This window comes from Myotis nattereri, assembly GCF_964212035.1.
Source record: "Myotis nattereri genome assembly, chromosome: 4".
In the NCBI taxonomy this organism is placed as follows: Eukaryota; Metazoa; Chordata; class Mammalia; order Chiroptera; family Vespertilionidae; genus Myotis; species Myotis nattereri.
Genome location: NC_138079.1, coordinates 109,326,438 through 109,348,479, shown reverse-complemented (window position 1 = coordinate 109,348,479; position 22,042 = coordinate 109,326,438). Strand labels below are relative to the sequence as shown.

The following is a 22,042-nucleotide window of genomic DNA, read 5'->3' as shown; positions in this document are numbered from 1 at the left end:
GCCCCCTCGGCCGCGGAAAGTTAAAGCGTGGCAGGGGCCGAGCCCGGGAAGCGGAGGAGGCGGGTCTCCATAGAAACCTCCACCTGTTTCCGGTTAGCCTGGGCGAGATTTTAGGGGCTGCTGCGGGGGCCAATCTCCGCCAGCTCGCCTTTTCCCGGCGGCCCCTGCGGGCGCGGTGGGTGTTGTACACAATCATCATGGCGGCGGCCGGGGCCCCGGATGGTGAGTGTGGCGGGGTGGAGGGCGCCGGGCTGGGCGCGGGTGAAGCGGTCGCTCCTCGGGGACGCGGCCCGGCCCGGGGGCTGGTGGGGGGGAGAGCCCGGACTCGGGAGCCAGGGTGCGGCGGCGCCCTCGTGGGTCCGGCCGCAGGCCCAGCCCGCGGCGAGCGCCCACCCCCTGCCCCTCTTGCAGGCATGGAGGAGCCTGGCATGGACACGGAGGCCGAGACCGTGGCGGCCGAGGCGCCCGCGCGGCCCCTCAACTGCGTGGAGGCCGAAGCCGCGGCGGGGGCGGCGGCCGAGGACGCCTGTGCCGCGCGAGGCAGCCTGCAGCCGGCCCCGGCCCAGCCCCCCGGAGACCCCGCGGCGCAGGCCTCGGTCAGCAATGGCGAGGACGCGGGCGGCGGCGGCGCGGCGCGGGAGCTGGTGGACCTGAAGATCATCTGGAACAAGACGAAGCACGACGTGAAGTTCCCCCTGGACAGCACGGGCTCCGAGCTGAAACAGAAGATTCACTCGATTACAGGTAGCCCCGCGCGCGGCACGGAGCCCCGCCGCCCTCCCCGCCTCGCCCCGGTTCCCGGAGCGCACGCCGCCTGGGCACCGCGCTGACCGCTCGCCCGGCAGCCGTGCTCACAGCGGCCCTGGGAGTGGGTTCCAGGATGCCCATTACCCAGATGGGCAAGACGAGGCCTGGCATTGCAGAGCGCTAAGTGGCCGGCCGAGCTGGGATTGCAGCCCCGCCCGGAGTCCCAGGCCCGAGCCTGTAATTAGTGCTGCCCGGACACCTAATAAAAACCACCTGAAGCACTTGCAAGGTTTAGACTCCAGGCTGCTCCGCCTGAGATTTTGAGTCCGTGGGGCTGGAATGTGGCCTCGGATTTGTTTTTCGCGAATATCAGGTGATTCTCATAAGGGAAGTCTAGGAAACGCTGCTGGTGACCGGCCCGCTGGCCCCTTCCCAGGTGCTCCTGCTACTTAATTTCATCTCGTGGACAGCACTTGGCCTCCTGAAATGATTTTTTTCCCCCTCTAGGCCAGCGGTTCTCAACCTGTGGGTCGCGACCTCTTCGGGGGTCGAACGACCCTTTCATAGGAGTTGCCTAAGACCATCAGAAAACAGATATAATTACAGATTGTTTTTGTGATTAATCGCTATGCTTTAATTATGTTCACTTTGTAACAATGAAGTTGGGGGTCACCACAACATGAGGAACTGTATTAAAGGGTCGCGGCATCAGGAAGGTTGAGAACCGCTGGTCTAGGCTTTCTCCGTGTAGCTTGTAGGCTCCCTAAAAACAAGAACTTGGTCCTTATGGGTTTTTGTATCCCCGAGGCCTGTGGACTCTCACTTAATATTGGAGTGATTGGAAGATTGAGGGACAGCTTGGAATGAATGACAGCTAATTTTTATCGGTTACTGAATTTCCAGGAGCCGCACTAAATACTGTTTGTCCTGCCTTGTGGTCTTTAAGACAGTTCCATACAGAAGGAACGACTGCCGTCACTATTACAGAGTTTTGGGAACTGAGGCTGAGGCAGGTGGTGAATTGCCCAAGTGTGCAAAAGTAGTAGGCGGTCGAGCAGCACTCACTTTGGGATCTGTTGTCAAGTACTCTGGGCCAAGTAAGTTTTCCGATTTTCCTTTCACTGTCTGCCTCCTTTTCCCAAGGTCTCCCGCCAGCCATGCAGAAAGTCATGTATAAGGGACTTGTCCCCGAGGATAAGACGTTGAGGGAAATAAAGGTGACCAGCGGAGCCAAGATCATGGTGGTTGGTTCCACGATAAATGATGTTTTAGCAGTAAACACGCCCAAAGACTCTGCGCAGCAGGATGCCAAGGCCGAAGAGAACAAGAAGGAGCCGCTGTGCAGGCAGAAAGTGAGTCCGCCGTGCGGCTGCTCGTTCTGGGAAGTGTGAGGCTTCTGGAGCCGCGGTTGGTTACATTCTCCCTAGAATAAGCTCCTTTTTGGACAGGGCCCATGATGGAAATTTATGGCAGCAGTTGGGTGCCGCTGGCTGTTGAGTGGAGGTGACAACTACCTGAGATTTGCAACTTTGTCTCATCTGGCGGGTCAGTGTGTCTCAAGTCTATCTCCTTTAGGATAAGGCCTCTGTAGGGGCAGGCTTCAAATCGCACGTGGGTTTCTCCTGGTCAGTGCCAGAGAACAGTGCATTGCTAGAACTGATTCCCCAGTCAGTGCAAGTGCTTACGTTTGCCTTTTGGTGTGTGGCTTCCCACAAGTCAACAAGCCCATTTCTGGAAAGACATGAGCCTCAGTAGCTTTCAGAGGTTCCTCTAAAACTGACACCTCGGGAAGCCGAGTGAGGCACTGGGAAGAGAACTGTGCTGACTTCCCCTGCTGGTCCCTGAGACAGGGGCCAGGTTTTTCCTCGTCGGTGGCTCATTCTGGAGGTCAGTGTATTGCAGTGTCAGAGGGTGCCCGTGGAAGAACCGTCACTTGTGATCCTGTCACCCAGCAAGCCCGCTCTCGGTAGTGTTCCGGGAAAAGAGGCGTTCTCATCCTAACCTGTGTCCTGGGGGAGCGTCCAGTGGCGAACACTGGCTTTAGTGACCAGGCACCAGGGCACAGGACCAACAGTGGGAAGGACAGTTTTCTGTCACAGTCCATATGCCCTTGTGTGTGCGTTTCCAAACCCCCAAAACGTGCTTTTGTAAATGTGGCAGCAAAACCTGACCAGGATTAACGTGAATAGTCATGTTTTACCATAAAAATGTTAGTGTAGCTGGTGGCAGTGTGCGTCCCCCAACCCTGTGGAGGATATATAACGTATTTTAAAAATATTACAGTGTACGGCCATACCATCCTGAACACGCCCGATCTCGTCTGATCTCGGAAGCTAAGCAGGGTCAGGCCTGGTTAGTACTTGGATGGGAGACCACCTGGGAATACTGGGTGCTGTAGGCTTAAAAAAAAAAACACCACACACACAAACACCCTAAAACCTTTGGCCTTCATAAAAGTTCAAAACATCTGTTTATGGGGTTTAAAATAAGGAGTTATACACCTATGTTACCATCTAAAAGGTGTTTATTTGGACACTTCCACCCCCAATTGTGGGGTCAAAATGTCTTATAACCAGTTGAGTTTATTTCCGTATTCCCGTCTTGCTCTACCACATGTGTGAGACGTCAGATATGAGAATGCAGATGTGAGAGCATGCTCACTGGCCACACCTGGGAGCATACATGTCTCTTGAATACAGGTTTTGAGTTACAAATGATCGCTTAACAGGCTTAGAATTGTTCCACAGTGCAGGGAAAATTCTTCCAAAGGTACTTGTGAGAGATGAGTCAAATTCAGATTGTAATCCATGCTGCAGTGTTTAACGCCAGTTATGAGGCATAACACCGCCTAATGACAGGACCCCATCTTTGTGACTTTATCAGTGGCTCAGAAATCTGGGACTGTTGTATAGGGGATCCTTTGTTAGCAGTCTGGCAGTGGTGGGTCTATTCCCATTGGAGGGTTTCTGCCATGCCAGTGAGCCTTATGGCCACCTGGTGCTTAAATTAGGTTAATTCTTTACCCTCTGCCCACTCATTGCTCTGTAGTTCTAGCTTTGCTAAACAGTGTCTGTGTCTATACAGCCACAAATGGGAGGGAAATCGGGTTCAGGCACGTGGGCCGGTCAGGAGCTGTTTCAGGGGAGCCTTGTTAGAACTCATAAGGATCTGCCTCAAACTGGGGTGGGCTGGGTTAGAGACTTGCTAATAGGGTCAGGCTCTCGAGTAATCAGCATTTGTCTTGGGAAATTCGGTTCTTCAGGCTTTGTGTCTAGCTGGGGTTGAGGGTGGGCAGCAGGAAGACTTCTGCAGCAGACAAGTCCCCGTTTATGGTGGCAGTGCCCCTTCAGGCAGTTGAGCTGCATCCCAGCATCAGGCCAGGTGTCTTTGGGAGTGTAAGTTGGCAGAATTGCTGCCAATTTGAACCTGTCAGGAGAGCAATAGCTTGGTATTGAATCCTTTCAGTGAGGACTGTGGGAGGAAATAGGTTTTCTTTGAACTAGTCTGTAAGGTCCTGCTTTCTAGAACTTTGATGTTAAGTGTGGCAGCCAGGTGTGATTGATTAAAATTCAGTAAAATTGGGGGTGCATTTCCTCAGTCCTAGCCCCATTTCGAGCGCTTAGTCGCCAAGCTTCCAGCCACAAGTGTTTGCTGCCCGGGCTGCTCTGTCGTGTCGGAGGCCCTGTCTGTAGGCAGTACAAGCTATTGAACAGAACATTAGGCTTTCTTCGTCCTGCTTTTCAGAGGTGGGAATGTAACGAAATGCAGTCTACTTTCATTTAATGAGCTCTTTTGACTTGCGTTGCAGCAACACAGGAAAGTGTTGGATAAAGGGAAACCTGAAGACGTGATGCCATCTGTGAAGGGGGCCCAGGTAAGCCATGCTCTGTCGTGCGCACTCTCAAAACCAGGGCCCATTGGGCTGCCTGGGCTGCCGTCTCGTCCCGTCTGTTCTTCTGTATTTGTCCTCCTTTGATGGTGGTCCCTCCCTCTCACCACAGGAGCGCCTGCCCACAGTCCCCTTGTCTGGCATGTACAATAAGTCCGGAGGAAAAGTGAGACTCACCTTTAAGCTAGAACAAGACCAGCTGTGGATTGGCACTAAAGGTACGTGGCCACTCCCGCGCTGGCTGGCTGGCTGCCTCTGGCTTCCGGGCGCACTTCCTCCCAAGTGCCAGTCTGCTCCTCATTCTCAAGTCTCTGCACTGTGCTGTGCGTGTTCCTGGCTTTGGTTTTGCTTTAGATGCTTCTCTTTGGACCCTTTGCCCCCTCATTTTTAGTCTGATCTGAAGACCAATCCATCCAACATTGGCTGTCCAGAGGTCCCAGACGTGTGGCCTGAGGGCCAGGTCTGGCCCTTAGATGAGGGTTTTGTTTGTTTACACACAATCTGTAAAAAAAACTGGAGCTTTCACTTGATCCGATTTTTGGCTTCATTTGAAAAAAATCCCCAGGTTTAGCCAGTGTGGACTTGGATGCTCACGGATAACCAGCAGCTGGACTGAGTAGTAGTTCACATGGCCTGCTACCGTTCTCACTGTCCCATCTGACCTGCCTGTGGCCAGCATCCTTCGTTTATGTCACCCGCCTGGCCCCTGTACATCGGTTTTCTTAGTGCTGGGGACCAGCCCTCCCGCCCTGGCTGCCCTCTGCCTGCCCCACCGACCCCTGTGCACGGTGGGCCAGGCTTGCTGTTTGCTGGGAGGTAACTCTGACTGCTCTCTCTTTCTTCCCCCGAAGGATCAAAGTCTTGTCAGCAGCGCTCCAAAGTCATCTGTCTCTTTGCCACTCCACTGTGCTGCTTAAGACTCCTAGAATCTCTACACTTGGTCTTTGAAAGGAGTTAACCTGTTTCCTGCCCATCTCTGATTTCTTCTGTCCAGCCCACCTTCTGGACTGTTTTTTTTTTTTCCCCCTCACTGGTTTTTGTGCTCATAAACCTTTGGCTCTTTAAAGCCAACTTCAAATGCTTAACCATAGTGTTCCGTGTTCTCAAGAATGGGACCCCTTTAAATTTTTAAAAAATATATTTTATTGATTTTTTACAGAGAGGAAGGGAGAGGGATAGTTAGAAACATCGATGAGAGAGAAACATCGATTCAGCTGCCTCCTGCACGCCCCCCACTGGGGATGTGCCCGCAACCAAGGCACATGCCCTTGACCGGAATTGAACCCGGGACCCTTCAGTCCGCAGGCTGCCACTCCATCCACTGAGCCAAACCGGTTAGGGCCCCTTTAAATTTTTGATTTAGTTTCCTGCCCCGCTTACCTTGTCATACCCTGTGTGTCCAGCACCGCTTGCTGAATGTTCCCACGCGCTCTGCACAGCTCCGTGCCTTTGTTCATGCTGTGTGCTTCCCTGCAAGCCTTCTTCCCATCCCTGTGAGTAATAAACTCTTCCAAGGCCCTACTTAAATGTCCTCCTATGAAGCCCTCCCGACACCCCCCCCCCCCAAATAGAGCACTCATTTATGTCCCCAGAGCACTCATTACTCTCCGACTTGTCTGTCCCCTGTTAGATTCCGGAGGGGACCGAGCATGCCTAAGTCACCTGTTTCTGCCAGCACTGTAGATGGTCAGTGTTCGAGGTAAACGCTAAAGAGAAGTCCAGGGGGCCCTATCCTCTGAGGCTGATGAGTTTCAGGGACAGGCCATTAGATGATTCTGCTTCAGATGGGACCAAAATTTCGTGGAAAATAATCAGGGCTGGGGTGATGGGGAGTGAGATTTTTATCCAAAATATGAAAGTAAGTTTCTTGTTTTCACCCCTATCCTGGTTCTTAGAGTGAACAAAGAATGACATGCCAAAAGCGCTTGAGTTTTCTAACAATTGTTTGGTAACCTGCCATGTCCTTTCTTTCACATTTGATTCTAACTGCATGATCAGAGCAAGTTTTGCAAACTGTTGAAGGGCTCCCGCATTCTTCAGGGGCTTTGGGCCCCTTTAATAGGTCACTGGCTTCTGCAGAGCCGGTCCCGCCACCCCTGTTGTTTCTTCCGTTGTGAGCTGCCCGCCTGTCAGCTCCTCACTTCTCCATGCTCGCAGGTGGTTTGGCGCAGCCCTCCATCAGTGCGCGGTGCGCTAAAGCCCTGCCACTTCCACTTGGGCAGCCTAAGGGGAGGCAGTGGCTGAGGCCGCCCAGGAAAGACCAGTGGCCCAGCGGGTAGGTGCAGCCAGGCTGGCCCCTGAGGGAGTACTTGTGCGACAGGAAAGTGTGCAGGGGCTGCCGAGGACCCACGGTGCCTGTGCGGGGCTCCCACTTCTGCTTGTGGGAGCGGCCACCCTCGGGCGCGAAGGAGAGCTCCACAGGACCTGTGGGTGGCAGAGCTGTTGAGCCTCCTGGTCGCCAGCCTTGCTAAGGGGCGTGGCCATGAATTCATGTCCCGGGGCCAGCCACTGCCCGGGTTCTCATTCCCTCCCAGAGCCCTGCCTCCTGGCACCCGCCCTCTCACGCACCCATGAGCGCCGTGCCCTGGGTGTCGCCCACACCCTCAGAGGACAGCGCGTTCTGGGAGTGGGCCCCCAGCACTGGCTTCATCTTCCTGTTGGCCTCCTTCTCCAGGGGACGCTCACGGGCTCCTCATTGTGGCGGGAACTCTGGCTGTGGGAGGCCGGACTCAGCCTCTGGCTAGTGCGGCGAGAACAGGCAGGGGGTGAGAAAGGGGAGCACAGGTGAGGCCGTGGGGAGCCTGTGCCCTGCTGGTAGGGCAGTCGCACCTGGAATCCAGCTGATGGCCACTTGGAAGTGTGGGCCCAGGATTCTTACATCTGCATTTTCAAAAGAAGCCAGAAATCCATATTTTCCTGTGAAAACTGCTGACGTTTCAAGGTGGTTGGTGCTTTAAGAAGATTCTATCTTGCCCTAGCCGGTTTGGCTCAGTAGATAGAGTGTAGGCCTGTGGACCCAGAGACCCGGATTCGCTTCTGATCAAGAGCATGTACCTGGGTTGCAGGCTCCTCCCCAGCCTGGGCCCTGGTCAGGGCTCGTGCAGGAGGCAACAATCGATGTGTTTCTCTCACATCAATACTTCTCTCTGTCTTTCCCTCTCTCTCCCACTTTCTCTAAGAAATCAGTGGAGAAATATCCTTGGGTGAAAATTAAAAAATAAAAAAAAATAAAAAAGAAGTTTCTATCTTAAAGACACCAGCTGGTCAGGTCCTGGCTGGGGGCACTGTTTTAGAGTCGCTAAAAGTCATAGCCTGCGTGACCCTCCAGGTCTTTTCTCCCCACCCCCGATTTTCACAGGCCGAGGCCCACAGGACAGAAATAAAATGTCTCAATTTATCCGCTTGACTAGAACCCCGGCCTCGAAGTTCCTGCTGTCTTGTCAGTTACCTGTTTTCAGATTTCACCTTTTCCAGATTTTTGTCTACCAAGGCTTTAGTGTGGTTTAATCTTGACTTAACTGCTGAGAGCTTCTCCAGTCCCTGCGGTGTTTGCTGCTTCCGGGGTGGTTTCCTGTTGGCAGACGCCCCCACCTCTCCTGCCACCCCCCTCCTGCTGCACTTGCTCTTTCCAGCAGTTTCCCCCCCCCCCCCCCTCGTGCTGCCTCTTTCACACCTGCTGCCCTTAAACTTGCTGCAGACTGTCTTCTGATCCGTGTGCTCTTGATTATTGATCATAGAGGTAATTAATGTTCTAAGAGGACTTCCGTGTGTGTATATGGGGGTGTGCAGGCCAGGGGAGGGGTTGGGGGGGCAAGTGAGCAGGGTCTTGGGCCAGAGCCTGGTCGTTCACAGCCAGCAGTCTCCCTATCTGTGGGAACCCCGGGGCACGCTGGTGCCTCTGTTCTTGGCTCTCGACTGTCTCAGGCACCAAAGCCCGAGCCAGTGCTGGGCTTGGGCAGTAAGGGTACAGTGGGATTTCTTGGGTGTTATTCATTATTAAGAGTTTTAAAAAGAACACCAGGAAAGAGATACTCTGCTGTGGCATTGCCACATCCTGGTCCCCGTTCGCTCCTAAGAAGTCCCAGCTCCCACGCAGGGCTCTCGGGCCATTGTCAGAAGGGCTGGTTCCTTACCCCTGGAGGGCAGGAGGATGTGCGCCTCCAGGAGGCTCCAGAGCCACCACCCTGATGAGGGACTGCTGCGTCCCAGGAGTAGAACAGGAGGGCCTGTGAATAACGGCTGTCATTCCTCTCAACTCAGAGCGGACCGAGAAGCTACCCATGGGCTCCATTAAAAACGTGGTCAGCGAACCCATCGAGGGGCACGAGGACTACCACATGATGGTAAGTAGCCCGCGCTGCTCCAGCAGGGACTGCGTGACCGAGGAGACACTCCAGGAGACGCCCGTCTAAGGCCCCGGGCTTTCTTCTAGAACTCGCCCTTGACTTAGTCCTAGTTCTCTCAACTCCCGTCCCCCCACCCCCGTTTTTCCAGCAGTTTAAGGGGGTATGTTGGGTGTCTTTGCCTCCCCTTTACTATAATGCTTTGTCCTTAGACCAGGAAAATAACTGTAATGAGGAGGGCTTGTGGGCTTTCATCTAACTTCTTTCTTGTGCATAGAATTAAACCTCCCCCTAGTCCTGGTGTTTGGACCCCCAGGCCTCCTCCCTCTGGGGCGGTGTTGCCCTTCCCAGGCTGCAACGGTCACATGGCAAGGGGACCCTGTGGGGAGATGGATCTGTGCACACTGTTCTTGGGGAGGTCTGCTCTGACCGGCAGACTGTGCTCTCCCGAGACAGGATGTGTGCAGGCACTGCCCTGTCTGTGCAGAGCAGAGAGAGCTCAGTGAGCGGAGCAGCTCAGGCACGTCCTCATACTTCCCAGCACTGTCTGGAGGGGCCACTTTAAAAACGCTGGGACAGGGACCTGCCCTGAGCAGTGACAGGGTGAGGACGGCCGCCTGCCTTTGTCAGAAGAGGCAGTTTTCAGTGTCCGACCAGCAGGGATGTAGCTGGGTTGGCCTGTCCCATGGAGAAGGAACAGTAGTGTGCTGACCATGGGTGTGGCACTACGTCCACAGCAGAGGGAGGTGTTGGGAGGTCCCAGCAGAAGGGGAGCTAGCATCCTGGCAGTGCTCTGTAGACAGATGGCAGACCCGGGCTCTGGAAGGGTCTGCCAGCCCTGCCCCTCTCCTGTCCTGTCGGTGTCTGTCAGCCTCTGGCTCCGAGCTCCTGGGTGCTCCTCTGAGAGGTGACCACATCATGGGCCTTGTGGCAGCCCGCCACCTGGTCTCTGGAGTCTTTAAAGGTCTGCACGTGGATTGTTTGCTTAGTTATTTTTTTGTTTTAAAAGTTGGGTTTTATTTTATTATCTTTTATTTACTTTTAAATATTTTTATTAATTTCAGAGAGGGAAGGGAGAGAGAGATAGAAACATCAATGATGAGATTCATTGATCAGCTGCCTCCCGTACACCCTGCACTGAGGATCAAGCCTGCAACCTGGGCATATGCCCTGACCGGGAACCGAACCATGACCTCCTGGTTCATAGGTTGATGCTCAACCACTGAGCCACGCCGGCTGGGCTCAAATTGGATTTTGGTATTTTCATCCGGCTCCTGCACTGCCCTCTGAAGCGTGTGCCTTCCCGGTTTGGCCCTGTGTGTGTGCAGTCCTGGTGATTGGCAGCCCGGTGAGAGGGTTTTACACAGGTTGAGGGGCCAGCTCCTAAGTGACTGGTGTGGCTGGGCAGTGCCTTAGATTTCATTTAAATGCTCATTTTTCCAGTCATTTCTGGCAGCAGTGGCTCTGATCGCCCCTCTTTCCGCACCGTTACTCAGCACCTTCCCTCTGTCCTGATGAAAGGATTTGTTTCCCTCTCTGCAGACGCCATATCACTAGCTTAACATGCCAGAGTTCACGTTAGAAGGGGGTGGCTGTGCTTTGTTGTTTTTAGAGAAATCTTAAAAAATACAGGAAAGGACAGACGATTAAGCAAACCCATATACCCATCACCAAGAAGTGACCATTGCAAATATTTTGTAACTTGTTTTGAATCATTTTCAAATAAAAGATAATTTACCAGCAGTGAGTTCGTCCCCATTGTCTCCCCTCCCCACTGCCCTCTTCACGATCTCCCACTTGGCCTGCCCCGCTCTGCTTCCATTTTCATGTGTGTCCATGAACAGGCTTCAGCACTGTGTTTGTGTTTTATCAGTTTTCCTAAGTCATATCGTGGTATGTGCCATTCTGCTGCTTGCTCTTCTGGTTCGACATTAGGATCTGTCTGTATTTACCATAGATCCAGTTCATTCCTTTTAAAAGTGACCCAGTATTCACATGGCCAGGCACATCACTTTAGCTGTGCATCCCTCACAGTGGCCGGCAGGCGGTTTCCAAGTGCTCGTCTTGCTGGCAGTGCTGCTTCGAGCGCTCACCTGTTTGCTGTGCATGTGTGACTGCTTCTAGGGCAGTGGTTCCCAGCAGGGTCTGGATCAGCAGTGCCACTCACCTGGGAGCTCCTAGGAACTGCAGATGCTCCGGCCCCACCAGCCCTCCAAGTCCCAGACTAAGAGGGGAGCCACCAATCTGCTGTGACACGCCCTCCCTCCAGAGGGCTCTGATGTGCACCCGAGTTGGGGAACCACTGCTTTAGGGTTCGCTCTGCTTGCTTCCTCCTGCTGCTGCTCCTCTTTTGGACAAGACAAGAGAATGCCCCCCTCCCCCCAGGAGGTCGCCCCTGCCCCGTTGAAGAAGCCTCCTCTCAGCCCTCCCTGTGCGCGCTGTGCTGCCGCTCAGCCTCCCGACCTCTGAAGTGTCGCTTGGTTTTCCTTTTCCCTTCCAGGCGTTTCAGTTGGGCCCCACGGAAGCCTCTTACTACTGGGTGTACTGGGTTCCAACTCAATATGTGGATGCAATCAAAGACACGGTGCTGGGGAAGTGGCAGTATTTTTGAAAGCACTTTCACCTCTGGCCCAGGAGACTGACCCACAGTGAAGGACATTGCTGGGAGAGGCCTGCAGCACCCCCGGATTTCAGAGTTCCGGAACTTTGTTCACACACTATCTATACCCAATCTAGGCGATGTGGTGACCGAAGCCAGAGGTGATGTTCTTTCACCCTTAGCTTAATCCTAACTTAAATCACCGGTTCCCTTTCTTGCAGTCAGCTTCATACCATTTTTAAAGTCAGTACAGTGGAAACCAATAAATCTGGACTCGGAAAGTGTTGTGTGGAATACTCTTAAGTGTATTTGAGAGTAGATCTGCCGAGGTTTTGTTTAGAAAGGAATGGTCAAAAGCTTTCTGCTTTTTTTAAAAAGTGATTTCAACAAATATTTTCATAAACCTTTGGTTGCAAACATTTGGACTGTGTTTTGATGAGTTGGGGTATTTTATTTCTTTTTCATAAAAATTTTTATGCAAAGTGGGAGGGTTGGTAAGCCATATTTTTCTGTCCATTGACTCAGACTTAATTCTTTCCCTTTGTATTTTCTCACTTCCTAGATAGGAGTTTTTGTTTTGAAAACCCAAAGATGTCAGTTCCTCCTTTTGTACCTCATCACTGCTTCCTGTCCTGGCCTTCCTCCCGCTGTGCTGCTGCTCGCGAATGCACGTGGGAGGGGGCGCAGCAGGTCTCGGTCAGGAGCTCTCCCGCGTGCTGGTGTCTGGTGAGCAGCAGAGATCTCAGACTCTTGTCTAAACACCTTGGCCTTGGGGCACCGATCTCTCGGGCGGTCATTGCCTCCTTGATGGTGGCCTGCAGCCCTCACTGATTGGTTCTGACGCCCAGCCTGGCGTGAGTGTGCCTAGCTGTGCTGCTCCAAGATCCACAGTTCCCAGTGGGCACAGGCCTCTTCAGGCGGTGCCGTGGGAGACCGTGTGTGCATCTGTGTAGCCACAGGTCCACTTTGAAAGTTTCAAGCAGCCCAGTGGTCATTTCAGTTGTGCTTCTCCATTTGTCCCTTTGCTCATGCGTTGTGTTCAAGTTCTGCCTCCCTCGTTCAAAGACGCTGCCTTTCTCAGCAAGAGGACATCTGACCTCGTGGGTTGGCGATGTGTTGCAACAGCAACTATGGGATAAATTGCTTTTGTGATGAGCTCACCCTTGTCTGGTTTAGCCCCTACGTTCCTTGTCCATGTGAACCCTGGTGTCCCTTGTGGCTTGGTTGACCGAATGAGGAAAGGCTCCTGTGAGGGGCATCCCTGTGCTGTGCTGATCCCTGCCGCCCTGGCAGTCCTCCCCTCGCTGCTGCAGGCTCTCAGCAGGGCTTGGCTGGAGAGTTTCCAAACCTGCAGTCGATTCCAGGCTGTTCTCCTTGTTCTGTGAAATGTGTTAGCATGTGTGAGCCAGTGAACGGTGATCTTCTACACTCTTCCCTCCAAACTGTAGTTGAGGAATCCAGCCGGCAAAGACAGGCTCGTGCTTCTCACGGTGTAGTCCCTTCCCAGTTCGCATTCGGGGCAGAAGTACATCGGTGAAGGGTAGTGTCCCAGGAGCTGCCGTTCCCTCCCTGGAAACAGGAGCAGTGACTGACTGCAGCCTCTGTCCTGCTGCCTGCACGCCTGCAGGGCCCAGCACGTGGCAGGCGGCCTCGGCTCGGCTTGTTGGCCAGTGCCCCCGTCCTGGAGGCTTGTCGCGGCGGGGCCACACGCCTTCTCTCCTCTGGAAGCAGCGTCCTCCTCCCCAGACTGGCCTCCCCCTGCTGCTCTCCAGGGCCTTCCCGCCAGGTCTGCATTTACCCTGTTTGTTTGGCTACGTGCCAGCTGCCCTCCCTTCGTCCCAGGGACAGTTTGTCCCATCTCTCCCTGCTCCCCACGAGCCAAACCGCTTTGCACTCAGGCTGGCGTCATTTCCAGACAGGACCGCAGCCTGCGTGAGCCTTTTTATGTTAAGTAAAATGGTGCTTTCCCCCTTACTTTGAAATGCTGTATATTCACAATAATGTACTGACGTCTCTCGTCGGCGTGTTTGATGGGCTCACTGACTGCCGGAACAATCATGGAGATCTTGTGGGAAGCCCTCGGAGAGCAGAGGTGACGGGCCAGAACCCCTGGGGAGGTGTTGGATTTAGGTCCGAGTCTGGGTCCCAGCAGTATTGCAGTCTTGTCACTCGGTCCCGGGAGCAGTCTCTGCATTTGTTTTCTTACGGCCCAGCGTGTGCCGAGACGGAGCCTGTCCGCAAGCTGCCGGCTCTCCCTCCAGAGGCCTCACAGTGTTAGTGTTTTGTCAGGATGGTTTCTGTGCAGTTCTTCCCTGTGCGATGGACCAGCTCTTTCTCTGGGGTCCTGACTGCCCCTCACAGTGGCGCAAGGCGTGCGGGGGGACCGAGGAAGAGCTGGCTCCGGGAAGGGCTCCCGGTGCGGGAGCAGGCGGCGCGTCCCTCAGCCTCCGGGCTGCTCTCTCCTGGAGTTCGTGCTGGACCTCCTCTCCTGCAGGTCCTGGCTCCCTGGTGCCACGCCTTTCTTTCCCTCCCGGAGGCCACTTGGCAGCCAGTGACAGTAATGCCTGCTGCGGGCAGGCCGCTCAGTCAGCCTGAGCAGAGAACGAGACTTGTGAATCCTGAACTCTGATGTTTTTTTGTGCTTGTGTGTGTGTGTTTTAATTGCTGATGGGCCTTCTGCAAGTAGTAGTAGCGCTTCCTTAATGAGGCTGAACTGAGCTAAGGATGTCCTTTCCTATAACTCGTGGACGCAGGAGGCCAGCGAGGCCTCAGGAGTCTCCTTAGTTGCTGCTTTGCCTTCCCAGGGCCAGAGAGACGAACTGCCGCGTTGCCAGGGCTCTGGAAACTTGTCGTATTTCAGCCAGGAGGGGCTTGCTCTCCCCTTCCCTCAGTACCCATGTGCCTGGGAGAGCTCCCGGGCTCGCGCTCTGGCTCCCCCAGTCTTCACCGGAGCAGGAAGGGACGGGATGGACCCTGTGCCACAGTCTCCTTGCCTGTTCTGCCTGTTGCCTTGGGAAAGGTTGGCCCTTTGTTTTAAGGCTTTGTGACAATGTCATCTCTACTTAGGATTGGCACCTGCTTCCTTCTTAGTAGGGCCCAGTGGCTTCTCTGAAGTTAACAGTGGTCAGGGCCTCCGGTGCAGAACATCTGGCCCATCTCCCTGCAGGCCGAGTGGCCTGCTGCTTTCCAAATGTCAAGAACCGCTTTCTTTTTTCTTAACGAGTTCTCCAGAATGAATTGACAATATACGTAAGTACCATGTTTCTTGTGTCTTCTCTGGTCTGGTTTGTTTTTAATCCAATGCCTGTTTGGGAGGAGAGGAACGTATCTAGTCTGTTAGATTTGCGCTGCTGGATTTTTTAAAAAGTGTAACCTTGACTAGCTGTCTTATTGTTTATCCTGTAAGATTAGCCTATCAATTAAAGTTTGATAATTAATTGCGTCTCCTTTTTCCTTCCACTTCTTCATGCGCCTAATCCATACTGGGGATTGACCAATGTTTGGAACTGGGCCTGGAGCCAACTATGGCCAACCATTTTCCTGTCTTCTTTATTTGACTTTGAGTATATCCAGATTTGAGTATATCCAGCAAAAAACAGTTGATAAAGAGATTTGATTTGATGGACTTCTGTATGAGTCAAAGTCACTGCCAGGCCATGCTCCTGGTGGGACAACCCTCCTCCCGCTCCGGCCTCCAGGTGTTGGAGGCGATGCCACCTCCCTGTCTGTACACCTGGCTTTGCCTCTGTGACCTCACCCAGCCAGGTGGCCTCGGAGGACATGGCTGGTGACACACTGAGGTGGAGCTCCAGTTCCCGCCACAGCCACAAAGACCCAGGAACAAACATGACACCAGCACCACTTCCACTGGACACTCTCGCCTTCCCTCTGCTTTGTAAATGTTCCCAGAGACTCTGGTCCCACGGCCCCTCCTGACTCTCTCCGTTATTTCGGTACCTCAAACCCCGAAGCAGTGCTGTCGGGCCGTAGGGTCTGGCACTGCCACAGGCTGCTCTCGGCAGTGGGCTCCTCCGGGTTTGATCCCAGTTCTGAATGGTTGCTTCAGGCTCCTTCAGATGATAGGGAGGAGGAGGTAACCCGTCGCCTGAATAGCACACCACACCTGCAGCTTCACAGCTGACACCCCTTTCTCATCTGGGACCCACAAGCCAGACGCCATTAGGGCAAGTAGCAGTGACCTCTTCCTCCTGCGCCCAGAGGCCGTCAGGTCGGGGCAGCCGGTGCACATGCAAGTGGGGGTGCTTCTCCCCAGGAGCCCTGGCCTGCACCACGTGGCTGCGCTCAGCCGGGCTGACCTTCAGAGTTATCAAGGCTGTTCTGTTCGAAGCCTTGCTAGCCTGTCTTACCCTCTTGATACAACTCTTCCTGCTGTCCACCCCATGTTATGTAACTCCTGGTACAACCCTTCCTGCTGCCCACCCCATGTTATATAACTCCTGGTACAACCCTTCCTGCTGTCCACCCCATGTTATGTAACTCCTGGTACAACCCTTCTTGCTATCTACCCCATGTTATATAACTCCTGGTACAACCCTTCTTGCTGTCTACCCCATGTTATATAGCTCCTGGTACAACCCTTCCTGCTGCCCGGCCCATGTTATATAACTCCTGGTACAACCCTTCTTGCTATCTACCCCATGTTATATAGCTCCTGGTACAACCCTTCCTGCTGCCCGGCCCATGTTATATAACTCCTGGTACAACCCTTCTTGCTATCTACCCCATGTTATATAGCTCCTGGTACAACCCTTCCTGCTGCCCGCCCCATGTTATATAACTCCTGGTACAACCCTTCCTGCTGCCCGCCCCATGTTATATAACTCCTGGTACAACCCTTCCTGCTGCCCGCCCCATGTTATATAACTCCTGGTACAACCCTTCTTGCTGTCTACCCCATGTTATATAGCTCCTGGTACAACCCTTCCTGCTGCCCGCCCCATGTTATATAACTCCTGGTACAACCCTTCCTGCTGCCCACCCCATGTTGTAACTCTTGGTACAATCCTTCCTGCTATCCACCCCATGTTATATAACTCCTGGTACAACCCTTCCTGCTGTCCACCCCATGTTATATAACTCCTGGTACAACCCTTCCTGCTGTCCACCCCATGTTATATAACTCCTGGTACAACCCTTCCTGCTGTCCACCACATGTTGTAGCTCTTGGTACAACCCTTCCTGCTGCCCACCCCATGTTATATAACTCCTGGTACAACTCTTCCTGCTGTCCACCCCATGTTGTAGCTCTTGGTACAACCCTTCCTGCTGTCCACCCCATGTTATATAACTCCTGGTACAACCCTTCCTGCTGTCCACCCCATGTTATATAACTCCTGGTACAACCCTTCCTGCTGTCCACCCCATGTTGTAGCTCTTGGTACAACCCTTCCTGCTGTCCACCCCATGTTATATAACTCCTGGTACAACCCTTCCTGCTGTCCACCCCATGTTGTAGCTCTTGGTACAACCCTTCCTGCTGTCCACCCCATGTTATATAACTCCTGGTACAACCCTTCCTGCTGTCCACCCCATGTTATATAACTCCTGGTACAACCCTTCTTGCTATCTACCCCATGTTATATAACTCCTGGTACAACCATTCTTGCTATCTACCCCATGTTATATAACTCCTGGTACAACCCTTCCTGCTGCCCGGCCCATGTTATATAACTCCTGGTACAACCCTTCTTGCTATCTACCCCATGTTATATAGCTCCTGGTACAACCCTTCCTGCTGCCCGCCCCATGTTATATAACTCCTGGTACAACCCTTCCTGCTGCCCACCCCATGTTATATAACTCCTGGTACAACCCTTCTTGCTATCTACCCCATGTTATATAGCTCCTGGTACAACCCTTCCTGCTGCCCGCCCCATGTTATATAACTCCTGGTACAACCCTTCCTGCTGCCCGCCCCATGTTATATAACTCCTGGTACAACCCTTCTTGCTGTCTACCCCATGTTATATAGCTCCTGGTACAACCCTTCCTGCTGCCCGCCCCATGTTATATAACTCCTGGTACAACCCTTCCTGCTGCCCACCCCATGTTGTAACTCTTGGTACAATCCTTCCTGCTATCCACCCCATGTTATATAACTCCTGGTACAACCCTTCCTGCTGTCCACCCCATGTTATATAACTCCTGGTACAACCCTTCCTGCTGTCCACCCCAAGTTGTAGCTCTTGGTACAACCCTTCCTGCTGCCCACCCCATGTTATATAACTCCTGGTACAACTCTTCCTGCTGTCCACCCCATGTTGTAGCTCTTGGTACAACCCTTCCTGCTGTCCACCCCATGTTATATAACTCCTGGTACAACCCTTCCTGCTGTCCACCCCATGTTATATAACTCCTGGTACAACCCTTCCTGCTGTCCACCCCATGTTATATAACTCCTGGTACAACCCTTCCTGCTGTCCACCCCATGTTATATAACTCCTGGTACAACCCTTCCTGCTGTCCACCCCATGTTGTAGCTCTTGGTACAACCCTTCCTGCTGCCCACCCCATGTTATATAACTCCTGGTACAACTCTTCCTGCTGTCCACCCCATGTTGTAGCTCTTGGTACAACCCTTCCTGCTGTCCACCCCATGTTATATAACTCCTGGTACAACCCTTCCTGCTGTCCACCCCATGTTATATAACTCCTGGTACAACCCTTCCTGCTGTCCACCCCATGTTGTAGCTCTTGGTACAACCCTTCCTGCTGTCCACCCCATGTTATATAACTCCTGGTACAACCCATCCTGCTGTCCACCCTATGTTGTAACTCTTGGTACAATCCTTCCTGCTATCCACCCCATGTTATATAACTCCTGGTACAACCCTTCCTATTGTCCACCCCATGTTGTAGCTCTTGGTACAACCCTTCCTGCTGCCCACCCCATGTTATATAACTCCTGGTACAACCCTTCCTACTGTCCACCCCATGTTGTAACTCTTGGTACAACCCTTCCTGCTGTCCACCCCATGTTGTAACTCTTGGTACAACCCTTCCTGCTGTCCACCCCATGTTATATAACTCCTGGTACAACTCTTCCTACTGTCCACCCCATGTTGTAACTCTTGGTACAACCCTTCCTGCTGTCCACCCCATGTTATATAACTCCTGGTACAACTCTTCCTACTGTCCACCCCATGTTGTAACTCTTGGTACAACCCTTCCTGCTGTCCACCCCATGTTATATAACTCCTGGTACAACCCTTCCTGCTGTCCACCCCATGTTATATAACTCCTGGGTGTTGTTGTTTTTTAAATATAGTTTTATTGGTTTCAGAGAGGAAGGGAGAGGGGGAGAGAGAGAGAAACATCAATGATGAGAGAATCATTGATAGGCTGCCTCCTGCATGGATATCTAACCTACAATCCTGGCATGTGCCCTGACCAGGAATCGAACCTTGACCTCCTGGTTCATAGATAGATGCTCAACCACTGTGCCATGCCGGCCGGGCACTCCTGGTTTGTAAGTTTTATGTTTTTATTGATTTTGAGAGAGAGGAAGTGAGAGGGACATAAATGTTGATGAGAGAAAAATCGATCGGCTGCCTCCTGCATTCCCTCTACTGGGGATTAAGCCCACAACCTGGGCAAGTGCCCTGACCAGGAATTAACTAGCAACCTTTCAGTGCATGGGACGACACTCAACTAATTAAGCCACACTGCCCAGGGCAAAATATGACTTTTATGTGTCATTTATTACACAATACATGGTATTTATAATTTACAAAATACTGAACAAAATAAGCTCTGTGCCTACCATGTCATAATCATTAACATTTCAGTGTGCTTTCCAGAAATGGGGTCATGCTGGTTCAAATCTGTCTGCACTTAACAATCTTTCCACATGATTGCATAACTTCCTATGTAACCAGTCTCATCGCTGGTGTATCCAGTTGTATGGCGTGTGTACTTTCCATTGCATGTATCATGTTGAATTTCCTCCCTTATATGGACAACTTTCAAACAAGTTGAAAGAATAGCATAGTGCACACGCACATACACGCCTAACTTACACATGCTTATAGCCGTCACCCAGTCACTGGTTACCCTTTTGCTATTTTTTTTTTCTGGCGCATTTGGAAGCTCACTGCAGCCCTGATGCTACACCTCTAAGTACTCAGTGCGAACCTCCTGAGAAGAGGTTAGTCTGACCACAGTAGCACTGTGTTCCTAACGGGCTGTCTCATCCCCGGCACCCAGCCCCGCACTCCCCTGAGGTTGATGTCTCGTCTCCTTTTATTATAGTTATCTATCCTCCCCCATGACATTGATTTTATTTTATAATATATTTTTATTGATTTCAGAGAGAAAGGAAGAAGGGGAGAGAAACATCAGTGATGAGAAAGAATCATTAATCAGCTGCCTCCTGCATGCCCCCTACTGGGGATTGAGCCTGCAGCCTGGGCATGTGCCCTTGACTGGAATTGAACCTGGGACCCTTCAGTCCACAGGCCAACACACTCTCCACTGAGCCAAACCAGGTAGGGCTATTTTAGAGCCCTACCTTCTGGATGTTTCCTCATGATCAGATTCAGGTTCAACAGTTCTAGCAATGTTTCTTCCTGCTCGTGGACCGTGCAGTGCTTGCACTGTTGGTGATCTGAATGTGACATGTCACATGGATGCTAACTGTCCCCCTCCCGGATGGTGAGCTCCCAGGAGTGGAGGCACACAGGACTCACCTGTGCGGGCTCAGCCCAGGGGCAGTGCTGCACGTGGGGGGCATGTGATGTTTGAGTGAGTGCCCTTGCACTGCAAGTCGGGCTGGAAATGGGCCTCACAGCCACTCTCACAGAGGGCACTAAGGCAGGCGTACAGGTGCTCGGGGCCATTAGAACTATGCACACCGTCCCATCTCTTCACGCTCACACTTTTTTTTGTAGGGTATATCAATTAGACATTGCTTCATGATAGATCACCCAAAACTCTGACTTAATCCAATGAACAGCCCTGGCCGGTTCGGCTCGGGCCTGTGGACTGAAGGGTCCCGGATTTTATTCCAGTCAAGGGCAAGTACCTCAGTTGCAGGCTCCTGGCCCTGGTGGGAACCAATCGATGTGTCTCTCCCTCTCACTCTAAAAAATCAATGGAAAAAGTCCTCGAGTGAGGATTGAAAAATAAATTTAAAAATAAAACATATTACTTGGGTATGTATGAGTCAGATGGTGGATCTGTTGCTCTAGGCCAGGCTTCTATGATCTTCCCTACGTTTGTTCATAAATTCGTGATCAGCTGGCAGGTCTAGGACAGCCTCAATGCTTCATTCCTATGCCTGGTGATAAAACTTGTGCATTTCCACCACGTGCCATTGTCCACAGGCCATCGCAGGTTCAAAGGACAGGTCACAGATTCCACTACTGAGGAGCTGCACATCGGCCTCGGTGTGCTGTCTTCACTCCTAGTTGTAGGACTTCCACTCAGCCAGCTTTCAGGCGGTTCTGAATGATGGTTCTGTATTTTAGTTGTAATTTTGATGTGGTTGTGGAAGGCAGTGCGTGCAAGCCTTTATGCTGCCATCTTGGTTCTCTGCTCGCACGCTTATTAAAAATTGACTTTAGAGGGAGGGAAAGAGAAACATCGATTGGTTGCCTTCAGTACGGACCCCAATCTGGGATTGGACCCACAATCTGGGTATGCACCCTGTCTGGGAATCAAACCTGCCACCTTTTGCTATACCGGACAACGTTCCCACCAACCGAGCCACAGGGCCAGGGCCACCCACACTGGAAAGCCACATGTGGCCAGGGGCTGCCTACTGAGGGTGGCACACAACATTCCAGTGCTTAGAGCAAAGGGCCTTTGCTATTATTTGAACACTCAGACCCTGATTGCCAAGGAATTATCTGTGATTCAGTGAATTTTCCTTCCTGTTCTGGCTCCTGTGGGACGTAGAACAGTTACTGAATGATGCGAACTGGCCCCTCTGTGCAGCAGAGCCATGACTGAGGTGGCAATACCACAGGCCTCATCTCTTAGGGAGAAGCAACCACAGACTTTTGTCAAAATGTGCAGCTGCCACGGGGGTTAGAATACTCAGAACAAATTGCCCCAGGTGTTAAAATTAGGACGTCCCAGGTAAGCCTGTTTCACTCTAAGTACACTGCTCGAAAAGTCATGCATTTTTGAGCTGCATGAATACAACGTCAGCAGACAGATCTTTAAAACTATTAAGCACAGTCCTGGCCAGTTTGGCTCAGAGGATAGAGTGTTGGCCTGTGGACCGAAGGGTTTGATTCCGGTCAAGGGCACATATCTCGGTTGCAGGCTCGATCCCTGGCCCTGGTTGGGGCACATGCAGGAGGCACCCAATCGATGTCTCTCTCACATTGATGTTTTTCTGTCTCTCCCTCTCCCACTCTCTCAAAAAATCAATGGGAAAATATCCTTGGGTGAGGATTAACAACAACAAAAACAAAAAAACCCTATTAAGCATAGTCA

General features: G+C 52.4%; 1 protein-coding gene across 3 annotated transcripts; it reads left to right on the top strand.

Moving 5' to 3' along the window:
* Nucleotides 1-187: 187 nt before the first annotated feature.
* On the top strand, nt 188-15,020 carry UBFD1 (ubiquitin family domain containing 1). 3 transcript variants are annotated; one of them, XR_013995854.1, is made up of 8 exons: nt 191-222; nt 412-744; nt 1,891-2,099; nt 4,556-4,621; nt 4,749-4,854; nt 6,267-6,335; nt 8,897-8,979; nt 11,480-11,992. XR_013995854.1 is itself a non-coding variant. In XM_081088772.1 (7 exons), the coding sequence occupies exons 1-7, from the start codon at nt 198-200 to the stop codon at nt 11,588-11,590; spliced, it is 933 nt and encodes a 310-aa protein (XP_080944898.1). In that variant the 5' UTR covers nt 188-197; the 3' UTR covers nt 11,591-15,020. The 3 variants fall into 3 exon arrangements, 2 of the variants coding, with proteins under 2 accessions (XP_080944898.1, XP_080944899.1); XM_081088772.1 differs by lacking the exon at nt 6,267-6,335 and having other exon boundaries at nt 188-222; nt 11,480-15,020; XM_081088773.1 differs by lacking the exons at nt 191-222; nt 6,267-6,335; nt 8,897-8,979 and having other exon boundaries at nt 326-744; nt 11,480-11,725.
* The last annotated feature ends 7,022 nt before the right edge of the window (nt 15,021-22,042 follow it).

What these genes read in the sequence shown, in the direction of transcription:
- UBFD1 (XM_081088772.1), top strand. Translation starts at nt 198, where the DNA reads ATGGCGGCGGCCGGGGCCCCGGATG. An exon ending in GGCGGCCGGGGCCCCGGATG is followed by an intron (nt 223 to 411) that starts GTGAGTGTGGCG and finishes CCCCTCTTGCAG; the next exon opens with GCATGGAGGAGCCTGGCATG. An exon ending in GCTGTGGATTGGCACTAAAG is followed by an intron (nt 4,855 to 8,896) that starts GTACGTGGCCAC and finishes CTCTCAACTCAG; the next exon opens with AGCGGACCGAGAAGCTACCC.